The 11,292-nt window shown below is 44.0% G+C and overlaps 1 protein-coding gene across 4 annotated transcripts; it reads left to right on the top strand.

The window, feature by feature from the left end:
* Positions 1-1,883: 1,883 nt before the first annotated feature.
* Positions 1,884-9,492, top strand: LOC119327592 (arginine--tRNA ligase, cytoplasmic-like). Of its 4 annotated transcripts, none has more exons than XM_037600697.1 (18): positions 1,884-2,039; positions 2,678-2,796; positions 2,892-3,016; positions 3,123-3,198; positions 3,340-3,441; positions 3,536-3,751; positions 4,614-4,694; positions 4,821-4,904; positions 4,981-5,085; positions 5,804-5,982; positions 6,151-6,235; positions 6,379-6,580; positions 6,649-6,718; positions 6,835-6,904; positions 7,272-7,361; positions 7,469-7,537; positions 8,911-9,009; positions 9,171-9,492. In XM_037600697.1, the coding sequence occupies exons 1-18, from the start codon at positions 1,940-1,942 to the stop codon at positions 9,279-9,281; spliced, it is 1,983 nt and encodes a 660-aa protein (XP_037456594.1). In that variant the 5' UTR covers positions 1,884-1,939; the 3' UTR covers positions 9,282-9,492. The 4 variants fall into 4 exon arrangements, with proteins under 4 accessions (XP_037456594.1, XP_037456588.1, XP_037456600.1 ...); XM_037600691.1 differs by having other exon boundaries at positions 2,883-3,016; XM_037600703.1 differs by having other exon boundaries at positions 1,901-2,039; positions 2,674-2,796.
* The last annotated feature ends 1,800 nt before the right edge of the window (positions 9,493-11,292 follow it).

The raw sequence follows: 11,292 nt of genomic DNA, 5'->3' as shown, positions 1-11,292 counted from the left end.
GGGGGGGGGTCCTACTCCCGGTGGGTGTAGGACTCCTCCAGGGCGCGCCATAGAGGGCCGACCCTCCCCCTCCTCCACTCCTTTATTTACGGGGGAGGGGGGCACCCCATAGACACACAAGTTGATATTGTTTAGCCGTGTGCGGTGCCCCCTCCACAGTTACACACCTCAGTCATATCGTCGTAGTGCTTATGCGAAGCCCTACGCCGATAACTTCATCATCACTGTCACCACGCCGTCGTGCTGACGAAACTCTCCCTTGGCCTCAACTGGATCAAGAGTACGAGGGACGTCCCCGAGCTAAACGCGTGCTGATCGCGGAGGTGCCGTACGTTCGGTGCTAAGATCGGTCGGATCGTGAAGACATACGATTACATCAACCGCGTTGTCATAACGCTTCCGCTTTCGGTCTACGAGGGTACGTGGACACACTCTCCCCTTTTGTTGCTATGCATCACATAGATAGATCTTGCGAGATCGTAGGAATTTTTTTGAAATTACCGCGTTCCCCAACACAAAGAAACAGATGTGTACGTGTTGATTCCACCCTAACCTTTCTGAAGCGTACCCCCTCTTAATAGTACAACTTTCGTACGATTCAAATCCACCAAAAAGAAACGTAGAGAGCAGCCGTCTTCGATAGGCTCCGAGGGACACCGAATCGTCTTGTGCCTAGACATGAGATATCTGAAATGCTCAATGCACACGATTAGTCCGCAAATGCATTGCCATCAATCGCCAAAACCACTTAGGAAGAAATATACCCTTACAGAGCATATTGCTTGATCTTATTCTGTCTACATCATGGTACCTTGCTTAATGCGTTACTTTGTTTGTCACAAACTTAATACTTTGAGATGCATGCAGGATTGCGGTCTTGGGGTGGAGTAATAATAAATGTAGTTGGATTATGGTCTACTTGTCATTGGACGTGAGGCCTATATATTAATTATGCTTATGCGCTTTTCTATGAATTGGCCAACAATAATTTGTTTAACATCGATGTTATTTATGAGAGAGACGCCTCTAGTGAATTGGCCCCCGGGTCCATTCACCTTTATATTAAAACAAAGCTTGTAATTCGTTGTTGTTTTCTTTTACTTTTATTTATTATATTTACCACTACAAGATTTGATACTTGCAACGGGCTCGACGTCGCCTCTCCCAGCACCAGCTGCACCTAGACGACGCCATCTGCTCCTCTGCGTTCTCGAGCCTGCTACCGCGGCGGTGCCTCCACCACCGTCGCGCGCGTCGCTCCACCTCCGTCGATAGATGAGAAGGGACGAGATTGGGGAGGGAACAAGCGGGAAGTGAGAGGTGCTTCTGGAAGCAGATATCTAGTCCACCACCACGCAGCCACGGGCGTTCGCGCATGATACAATACAACGCGTTACAAAATGCTGATGAGGACAACTAGCCCACGACAAGATTATTGTGCCTCGACCAACAGCGACAAGCATATTCGCTCGAGATTGCTAGAAATCTAACATCGGTTGCATAGTATTTGGAGGCAAAAAAATGCATGTTCAAATCTTAACCGGCTGGTATATCCACACTTAAAAAACACACTGCAAGACAAACACATATATGTCACAATGTCTTTGTCTATTGTTTTCGAAAAAGAATGTTAAAAGTCTGATGTCACATTTTTAACCATGTCAAATCAAATGTTTTTATATGGCATATGTCGTCAGATTTTTAGCGAAATCTGTTCAAAAATCTTAACCTGTTCGGCATATCCACACGTAATAAGCCCCAAAGACTGAAATTTAAAAGTCAAAACAAAGCAAATTTCGAGCGGAAGCTGTGTTTGGCTCCATATCCACGCCCCAAAGAGGTCGAGACTTGACGGGCCCGATAAGGCGGAGCGAAAACCCTCGCCTAGCCTTTCCCTGCACGCGGCGTGGGAGCGTATTTATTCGCGAACGAGGTCGAGATGCGGGCACTCGCGGCCGCAGCAGCAACTGCAGTAGTGGCGGCGCCTACCCCCGCGCGACTCCTCCTCGTCTCCGCCCGCCGCGCTGCTCCGCGATTCGGTGAGCCCTCGCTTCTCCCGCGAATTCTCCTCCTCCCCCAATCCCATCCGGTTCCACCCCGCTCCGGTTGTTCATGGCGCCGCGCGGTCCCCGCGTCGCCCGGAGTTGCGAGGTCTGATTTGGCAGCAGAAATCCGAGGGGTCATGGGTTTGAGTTTGGTGCGGTTTTTGGTTTTGGGTCAGCGCCTGCGAGCTCCGAAGATTTTACAGGGAATGGCGGATTGTCTACTGGACCTTTTACGGGGTTTAGAGTGTACGGTGCTTGAGATGTTTGGTTTGAATTTAGTTTCCCATGGTTCCGGTTTATAGCACTCTAAAGTAAATTTGTTGTGCACGAATCTGCTAGTCAGCGTATGGGGGCATGCGAATTTACCCACAGCTTTTGGAATTGGGGATGAAAAAGGCTGTGGTTCATTCTGTACTCTGCTCAAGTTAACCTATGACATGCTAGGTTTAAATTGTAGCTTGGGGATTCGTGGCTGTCGAACTGAATAGCATCTTGCACTTGAAGTAGCATCCGGTTAAATAGCATCTTGGAAATTCCATCCGGGAGTTCGACAAGCTTCACTAAATAATTCCTTTTTTTGGGGGGCCTAATTTCGGCCTTCTTGCTTATCTTTGTGCTGCCTATCTAGCTAGGTCATTGTAGAGCATCTCCGTTCGCAAGGTCACCTAGGAGCGCCTGCTACGCTTCCACCACCATGGGAGACGAGACCTCCACTTCTGCCTCAGGCTCGGCCCAGGAACCTGCAGCACCGGTGAGTATTGGGTTGCTGGTTCTGGAGATGATTGTGTTGTGTGCCCCTGTCTACTTGATTATGATGGTGGCGTCTCAAACTGCCAGGCCCTGCAGGGAGCTGGGAGTGTCAAGCAGCAGATCTCCAACTTGGTGGCTCTGTCACTCCGTGCGACAGTGCCTGAAGTGGATGTAGAACCGATAGTTGAAGTTTGCACGGGAAAGTTTGGTGACTACCAGTGGTATGTCCCCTATGTGTCTATTTTATTTGATGATCTGGACATGTGCGACTCCTGTTCATGTTAGCATCCCTTCAATGTGCTCAAACTTTACCTAAACCGTATGCAGCAACAATGCAATGGGATTGTGGTCAAAAGTAAAGGGATCCGGGACAAGCTTCAAAAACCCCAATGCAATCGGACAGGTTAGAATGACCCTAACTCTCTTGATGCTGGTGGTTTACTTCAAGATCTCATCGTGTAGGAGTGTTCTTTCGTAGGTGCCACTACCATTATTTCCTTGTTTATTCATTTCAACCTTTTCATACGTGCTGATTTTTTCACAGGCGATTGCTAAGAACCTGCCTGCCTGTGATGTAATTGAATCAGCCTCTGTTGCTGGTCCTGGTTTCGTGAATATTGTCTTATCCAAGAGCTGGGTTGCTAAGGTCTGCCTGAGATTGTTTTACCTGCAAGCTTTGCATGCATTCATTGATACTACAATTCCTTTCTGCTAAGCACCAATGAACTACATTGTTGCAGAGAATACAAGATATGCTTGTGAATGGCATCACAACTTGGGCACCAATTCTGCCAGTTAAGAGGGTAGTACTTGATTTCTCATCCCCTAATATTGCAAAGGAAATGCATGTTGGGCATCTAAGGTCAACAATCATCGGAGACACCTTAGCACGCATGTTTGAATTCTCAAATGTTGAAGTTCTCCGACGCAATCATGTGGGAGACTGGGGTACACAGGTAATAGATTTGGTGCTATGACCTTTAGTTTCTTTATTAGTAGTTTCTTTTTTCTGGTGAAAAATACGGGTACAAACATATGACCCCTTAATCTGTTGAACCCTTTTGGTTCATAGATATTGTTGTTATGCACATAAATTCATCCTTATTTTTTCCTGGGTGAGGTTATGATATTTGGGCCTGCATCCATTTCCAGTTTCATGTACCTTTGACACATTGATGCATTAAAATGTTCATTTGGTGCGGTTCTTCTGTGCCACCAAATATTTGCCAGGTTCTGTTGGTGGTGTTTTCCATGAGATCTACTTACTACCTATGACACTATGATGTACTCTATTCATTGCTGCAATGTGCACTACTTTCTGTACTTCGGTAGTTTGATAAACTAGAGCTTGTTTCCACTTCACAATCTAATTTGATTTAATTTGTCTATCCAAATGTTACCATGTTTTCCTTTAGCTCTTCGATTGCTCTTTGATCACATTTTATAACCTTGTAATTATTAGATGTACTATTAATATCTAAGCTTTCTTATCTACTACCTCCGTCCAGAATTAGTTGACGCTCAAGCGGATGTATCTAGCACTGAAATACGTCTAGATACATCCGTTTGAGCGTCAACTAATTCTGGACGGAGGGAGTATTTTGTAATATACTCACAGTTGAAATTGTACTTGATCGAACCATTTTGTGTCGTGCTGGAGAAATTGGAGTCTTGGTATATTGCATTGGCAGAGATATCTACTTCTGCTTGTTCTGTAGGCACTAGTAACTGAAAAATTTGCTTGCTTATATGGAGGCCTTCTAAGTTAAATGAATTTCTGCTTCGTGTACTAAACTATCTTGGTCTTTGTTCATGCAGTTTGGAATGCTCATAGAATTTCTATTTGAAAAGTTTCCGAATTGGGAGGAACTTGGCAGCCAGGCTATTGGTGACCTTCAGGTAAGGTGTTGTTCCATGCATTGTGCTTGTTTTGCCAGAGTCAAAAGAAGTGCTTATTTTACATTGTGTTAGAATTTCTGATTCATTAAACAAATAGTCATATATTAATTTGGTTATTTGCTGCAGGTTTTCTATAAAGCATCCAAACAAAGATTTGATGAAGATGCAGAATTTAAAGATAGGGCCCAACAAGCTGTTGTTCGGTTACAGGTAAGTTCACCTTCTTGCATGTGGAGTCTGGGAAGATTGTGTTTTTTCTTCTAACCTCAGCAATAACACATTGTAGGGAGGGGAGGAGAAGTATCGTGCTGCTTGGAAAAAGATATGTGAAATCAGCAGGAACGAATTTGACCAGGTTTACAAGCTCTTAGATGTACAACTTGAAGAAAAGGTAATGTTGCTTTTTTTACTGATCTATAAAGTTTGCTCAATAAAGTATCGTGGAATGTAGCTGCAACCTGATTTTTCTAATGTTCAAACCAACGCATCTGTTTCTTGAATGTTTGCCCTCATAATATCCTTGTTGTATGCAAATTGCAACATGAAATATCGTACTTTCTTGAACTGGAACTTGTGCAATGTTTGTTGATTAGCATTTTTGCTCAAAGGTGTTTATTTTCTTTCTCCCACTTGAATCATAATGAAGAACATGCTGGTAGTCAAATATTAAATCTTAGTTTACTCACCCTGGCATATTTTCTCATTGTCATAGAATCCTCGCAGATCCAAAATTTACAATTGCTGCCAATTATTACAATCTGGCTTCACTTATTTGTTGTTATGGATCCTTTTAATTTAGAAATTTAAATAAAGCCCTGTCTTTTTTGGCCAATTTCTTCCGCTTATCATATTACCAGCCAATATTTCTTGAGATATTTTCAAGACTTAAGAAATCCCTTTTTGTTGTGTATTTGTTGATGCCATTTTTCTGCAACACTTTATACTTTGCTTTATCATCCAAAATCACTCTGATCAAAGCATCTGTGTTCCTTTGTGTTCAATCGCTTGAATGTTTATATACATGTTGTCTGTCTCTTCCCTGGAAGCAACCAAAAGGTTATCGATTTATGTTAAATCGATGAGACGAAGCTAATCTACTCACTTTTCAGGGGGAGAGCTTTTATAATCCCTATATTCCGCAAGTCTTGGAGAAATTGAGTAGCCAAGGTTTGATCGAGGAAAGTGAGGGTGCTCGTGTAATATTCATTCAAGGTCATCAAATTCCTTTGATAGTCGTTAAAAGAGATGGTGGCTTCAACTATGCCTCGACAGACTTGGCTGCTCTTTGGTTAGTAGCTAAATAATACATGTTTTTTCCTTCATATCTTTCTGAGTGCCTATTTAGCTGTTTTCTGTAGAAGCAAAGTGGATATATTTTCATAGTTGATGCAGTCTTGTTTGTGCAGTGATGGATTTTATGAACTTACACCTTTTCTTGGTCCTTGCTTTTATGAAGGTACCGGCTTAATGTTGAAAAGGCGGAATGGATAATATATGTAACAGATGTTGGTCAGCAGCAGCACTTTGATATGTTTTTCAAGGCATGTACAAAGTGCCATTTATCTTTACCAGAAACATATTATTGCAGTATTGATGCTAGTAATTCTTCAGATCAAGAGAACCGTTTTTATCTTCATTCCATATTCTGCATGGGATTTTGTTTTACATATTGTTTTTGTTTCAGGCTGCCAGGATGGCTGGTTGGCTTCCAGATCCAAAGGAAAAGAAGTTCCCAAAAACGAGTCATGTTGGGTTTGGCCTTGTTCTTGGAGCAGATGGCAAGCGCTTCCGAACTCGTAGTACTGAGGTTGTTCGGTTGGGAGACCTACTTGATGAGGCTAAATCTCGAAGTAAATCAGAACTTCTCCAGCGTCTCACTGAAAATGGTAAGCAGTACGCTTATACAACTTTGTTTTGTTTTTTAGTAGTCTTATATGATCATGGTTTTGTTCAGGTAAAATTGTTGACTGGACTGATGAGGAACTAGAGCAAACTTCAAAGGCAGTAGGATATGGCGCTGTCAAGTATGTACCAGTTTTTCTTCTTTTACGAGGACAAACTTGTTGGACTGAAGTTGAATAATTAAACCTTTTCAATCTTAAATCGATTTGTATAGTCATGTTTTCTATCTTCAATGCAGGTATGCGGATCTGAAGAACAACCGACTGACTAATTATACGTTCAGCTTTGATCAGATGCTAAGTGACAAGGTATTTTCAAACTCCACCATTTTGTGGATGGATCAACGTCTTTACTCTATGGCTCAATGCTCTGCACCAAGTCTTTTACTGTATTTATTTTGTGTGTTTCTGTTGCTGGCATGGGGTGCATGGAAGCTTGCTATCCATGTGCCAGAGCCATGAGTTGGTTGCGAGATCTTATGGGTTTCACCTCTAGCCTACCCCAACTTGCTTGGGACTAAAGGCTTTGTTGTTGTTGTTGTTGTTGTTGTTGTTCTGTTGCTGGCATTACTGTATCGTCTTTCTTTTGCATGAAGGGAACTTTTATTCTGACCTCATCATCTTTTTGCTCACTCTCCCTAATTTTTATTTACATCCTTATTCCCTTTGTGAACAGGGAAATACCGCTGTCTATCTTCAGTATGCTCATGCTCGTATCTGCTCCATTATTCGAAAATCCAACATGGATGTAGAAGAGCTAAAAGTGGTAAACACTCGTTAGCTTTTCATGTTTATGCTGTGAATTATATAAAATCACCATGAAATTCTTTCGGCCATTGGAAATGGATTAAATTGTTAACTTTTTGTTCTCAGAGTGGGAACATTTCTCTTGCTCATCCAGATGAGCGTGTCTTGGGACTGTATCTTATCCGTTATGCAGAGGTATGATTGTCGCCGCAACTAAATCTATTCATTTGATCCAGCGCCACAACTGTAGTCTGGTAATATTGTTGAACTGTGAGCAGGCACAGTGATTAGTAAACATTTGATTGTGCTAGTTTTTTTCTTTGAGGAATTTTGTGCTAGTTGTTTTGGGTGCAAATAAAGCGTGTTACACACAATGTGATCAATACATTTTACTTCAACCCCTTTTGCCCTAGGCTATGAAAAGGTAGTTTGCTGTATCATATGACTGAAGTGCCAATTATGTGTAGACGCATGGGCAGCTGTTTGGATGACTTGGCTGTGAGTCAACAAAAAGTTGTACATCTTCTTTCCTCCCCTAATTTTTTGTCCTTTCTCCCGTTCCTGATGGACCCCTCCCAGGCTAGGTCTCTGCCATAGTTTTAAAAACAGGACTGGGTAGTGAACTGGTCAAAGCCGGTTTGCCCGTCTAACCGCTGGCCTAACCAGTTCGATGTGGTTATATTCTGTAGATTCTTAAGTACTCCCTCCGTATCAAAAAACAGTGTCAAGAAACGTCTTATATTTTGATACAGAGGAAGTATGTTTGAAGGAAATCTGACTTGATATGCGTTAGGAAACTGGTTTTATAGATAATACTCCCTCCATCCCATAATATAAGAGTGTTTTTGACACTAGTGTAGTGGCAAAAACTCTCTTGTATTATGGGACAGAGGGATTACTTGCCAAATTCGATATGAAATCAGAACAACCTGGTTTATGGGCCATTGTGCTCTTGTGGGGTGGTTTTGGTAGGAGGTCATGAGTTAGAATCAAGGAGAAATACTAGGCTCCTCGCACTGGCACGGTGTCTGCCATGTAAAGCTGTAAATCCCCTTGAGATCCACGTTTGCTTACCTCCCCATTCCTGTCCGTGCTAAAAAATTACTCCCTCCGTTTCTAAATATAAGTCCTTCTAAAGATTTCAATACGGACTACATACGGAGCAAAATGAGTAAATCTGCACTCTAAAATATGTCTATATACATCCGTATGTAGTCCGTGTTGAAATATCTAAAAGGACTTATATTTAGAAACGGAGGGAGTAGATTGGTGGTTAAATGGCGACTGAGCCACGTGTGCTGGTGAAGGCATCTATGATAAGGATGGTACTGTCTGCACGATGTGCCTCCACATCAAGTGCGGAGAGTGCCGCACCAAGTATGTTGCTTGCTGGTGTGTGGCTTGTTCCGACCAGTCACCTAGTAAAGCATTGGGGCACTTCTATTTTCAAGTTATTCCTGTATGTTACTATGCATCAACAACTAATACCATTAATGAGGAGTATGGCTTAATTAAGTGTGATCTTGTCCTCCTTTTGTATTGATTTGTTACGTGCTTCTATCTGTCAGATTGTTGAAGAGGCATGCACCAATCTCCTTCCCAGTGTTCTGTGTGAATACCTATACAACTTATCCGAAATGTTCACAAGGTTCTACACAAACTGCCAGGTATACTTCTATCTATTTCCATGGTTTAATTTATTCGAAGTGAAAAAATGGCAGCAGCTTCCACCTACTAGGGCTAAAAGCGCCAGCCTCCCATTTCACAGCGACAACGCCTAGCACCTTTTAGCACGTGAGATGTAACCGCTATCTTTGTCAACTCACAGGTTGTTGGGTCACCGGAGGAGCCAAGCCGGCTGTTGCTTTGCGAAGCGACGGCGGTCGTCATGCGACAATGCTTCCAGCTGCTTGGGATCACACCGGTTTACAAGCTGTGATTGGCCAGTGTTTGATCTTCTACATCATATACATTTGTTTCCACCCAAGCCCGTCTCCATGGTTACAGTTTTCGTCCTTGTAACCTAGTTGGCACCACTAACATACGCTCGAGTCAGATTGCCCCATTTGTGAACTGAAGCGTCTGGTATTCTGGTTGAAACGTACTATGTAGCAAAGGATAGTCGAAACATGTTTGTTTTTTGGCCTGTCCTTTTTGTGTCATCTACTATCGTGCCTGGCTCTCAACTGCGTCCAACCAGGCTTTGATTGAGTTGAGCGCAACAAGGTGAGAACCAGGGTCTCACAAGCATGGGCCACGACGGCGTTGTTGACGCTCACTGGCAAAACCATCACCCTAGGAGAAGAGTCTTGTGAAGGCCAAGATTACCGAGGCTCGCAGGCCCCTAAGCTGCAATTTTTTTTCTGTGGGTGTTGCTCCGACAAGGCCCCCCTCCATGTCATCATCCCGACAAGACTTGCTGGGCCTTCCTGCAGCGACGCGTAAGAACTACGGAGGGAGTACACCCTTGCCACGGCCTACGGGGGTGGAGGGTTAGTTGTCGTGTGGGGGATGTAGATGACTCGCCACCCCTCTTTTACCGGGAGAGTGACACCTTCCCCTAACGTGATGGTAAAAGGAGTGAGTCAGTAGGTATAATAGAGACTACTCAGTAGGCTATAAGAGCTTTCATGTTCGTTGATGTCTTTGCCTTCTTCGGCGCTCCTGTTACTCTTTCTCCGTGATCAATGAATTTGGTAGATCAACTACCAACATTCAAAAATAAATAAATAAGAGCTTTCATGTTAGCAGAATCACATGTGGAGGAGAGAGAAGTGAGAAGAGAGGACCAATCCGGGTTCATGTGTCGCCAGGCGATAACACAGGCAACGAGGAAAAGCAACCTGCATGCGAGCTCTATGGCGGGCGTTCAGCTCCTCCCACCCAATCATGTGACTTCCCTTTGCCTTCGGCAGCATCCATGCATTGAATGCATGCTTTTTCAAATACGGGCTATCGATGACATGGCTCTACTATAGAGCCACCAACCGGCTTTACTATTAATCTTACTTTAAAGCTGCAATGACAAGACAGACGTTTACTCCCTCTTTTTCGGTTTATAGGGCTTATTTCAAAATTTTAGTTTTTCCATTTTATAAGGCTCAATTTAGTTGTTTCTTATCACATGTTCAGATTCCAAAGTGCATTAAATCATCGCATGCAAGTATTAAGAGAAAATTGATCAATGCATGTACTGCATGCATGCATTGCAATTGATGCATTGGTAAACATACTTTTTTGAGGAAAACAAAAACATTAATTGGGTGCTTTTGCAAACTACAAAAGGTATTCCACCACTCACCATCTACCTTGGTTGGTGAGATTTTTGAATTGAGCCTTATAAACCGGAAAGGAGGGAGTATGCCTCAGTAAGGGGATGCAGCGCCACATACCCTTGCATTTAGTGCGGTTGTTACGGCCGTAGAGGCCCACCGGGCAATCTTAGCCCACAAGTTATCTTAGGTTAATTCTTATGCAAGTTATCTTAGGTTAATTCTTATGTAAGTTATCTAGGTTATAAATATAGGCTGTAAGACTCTTTGAAATAAAGCAATAGAAAGATTATCTTTATTGTCCGGCTCCCAAAGGAGCCGGAACCCTAGCCGCCCCACTGCCTTTTGCGCTGCCGCCGCCATCTTCCTCTCCCGCGATGCCCAGCCGCCGGCGAGGCCGCTCATCGCCACGCCCAGCCCCCTCCTTCCCCTACTGCCTACGGCCAAGACCGGGCAAAACCCTAGCTCCTAACACCTTGGTATCAGGTACCCGGGGTTCGACCATGTCTTCACCGCCTCCAAACCCGCCACCACCACCGCCGCCGCTGCCCGCCGCCTCCCCCACCGCCGCTGCCCGCCGCCTCCCCCACCGCCGCTGCCACCGACTCCACCACCGCCGCCGCTTCATCGCCGGGCGCCACGGCCTCGCTGTGGGCGCTGATCTCCCCCGCACCCGGC

This window comes from Triticum dicoccoides, chromosome 1B (genome assembly GCF_002162155.2).
Source record: "Triticum dicoccoides isolate Atlit2015 ecotype Zavitan chromosome 1B, WEW_v2.0, whole genome shotgun sequence".
Taxonomy (NCBI): Eukaryota; Viridiplantae; Streptophyta; class Magnoliopsida; order Poales; family Poaceae; genus Triticum; species Triticum dicoccoides.
Note: the sequence above shows the minus strand (reverse complement) of the source record. Positions and strands in the feature narration are given on the sequence as shown.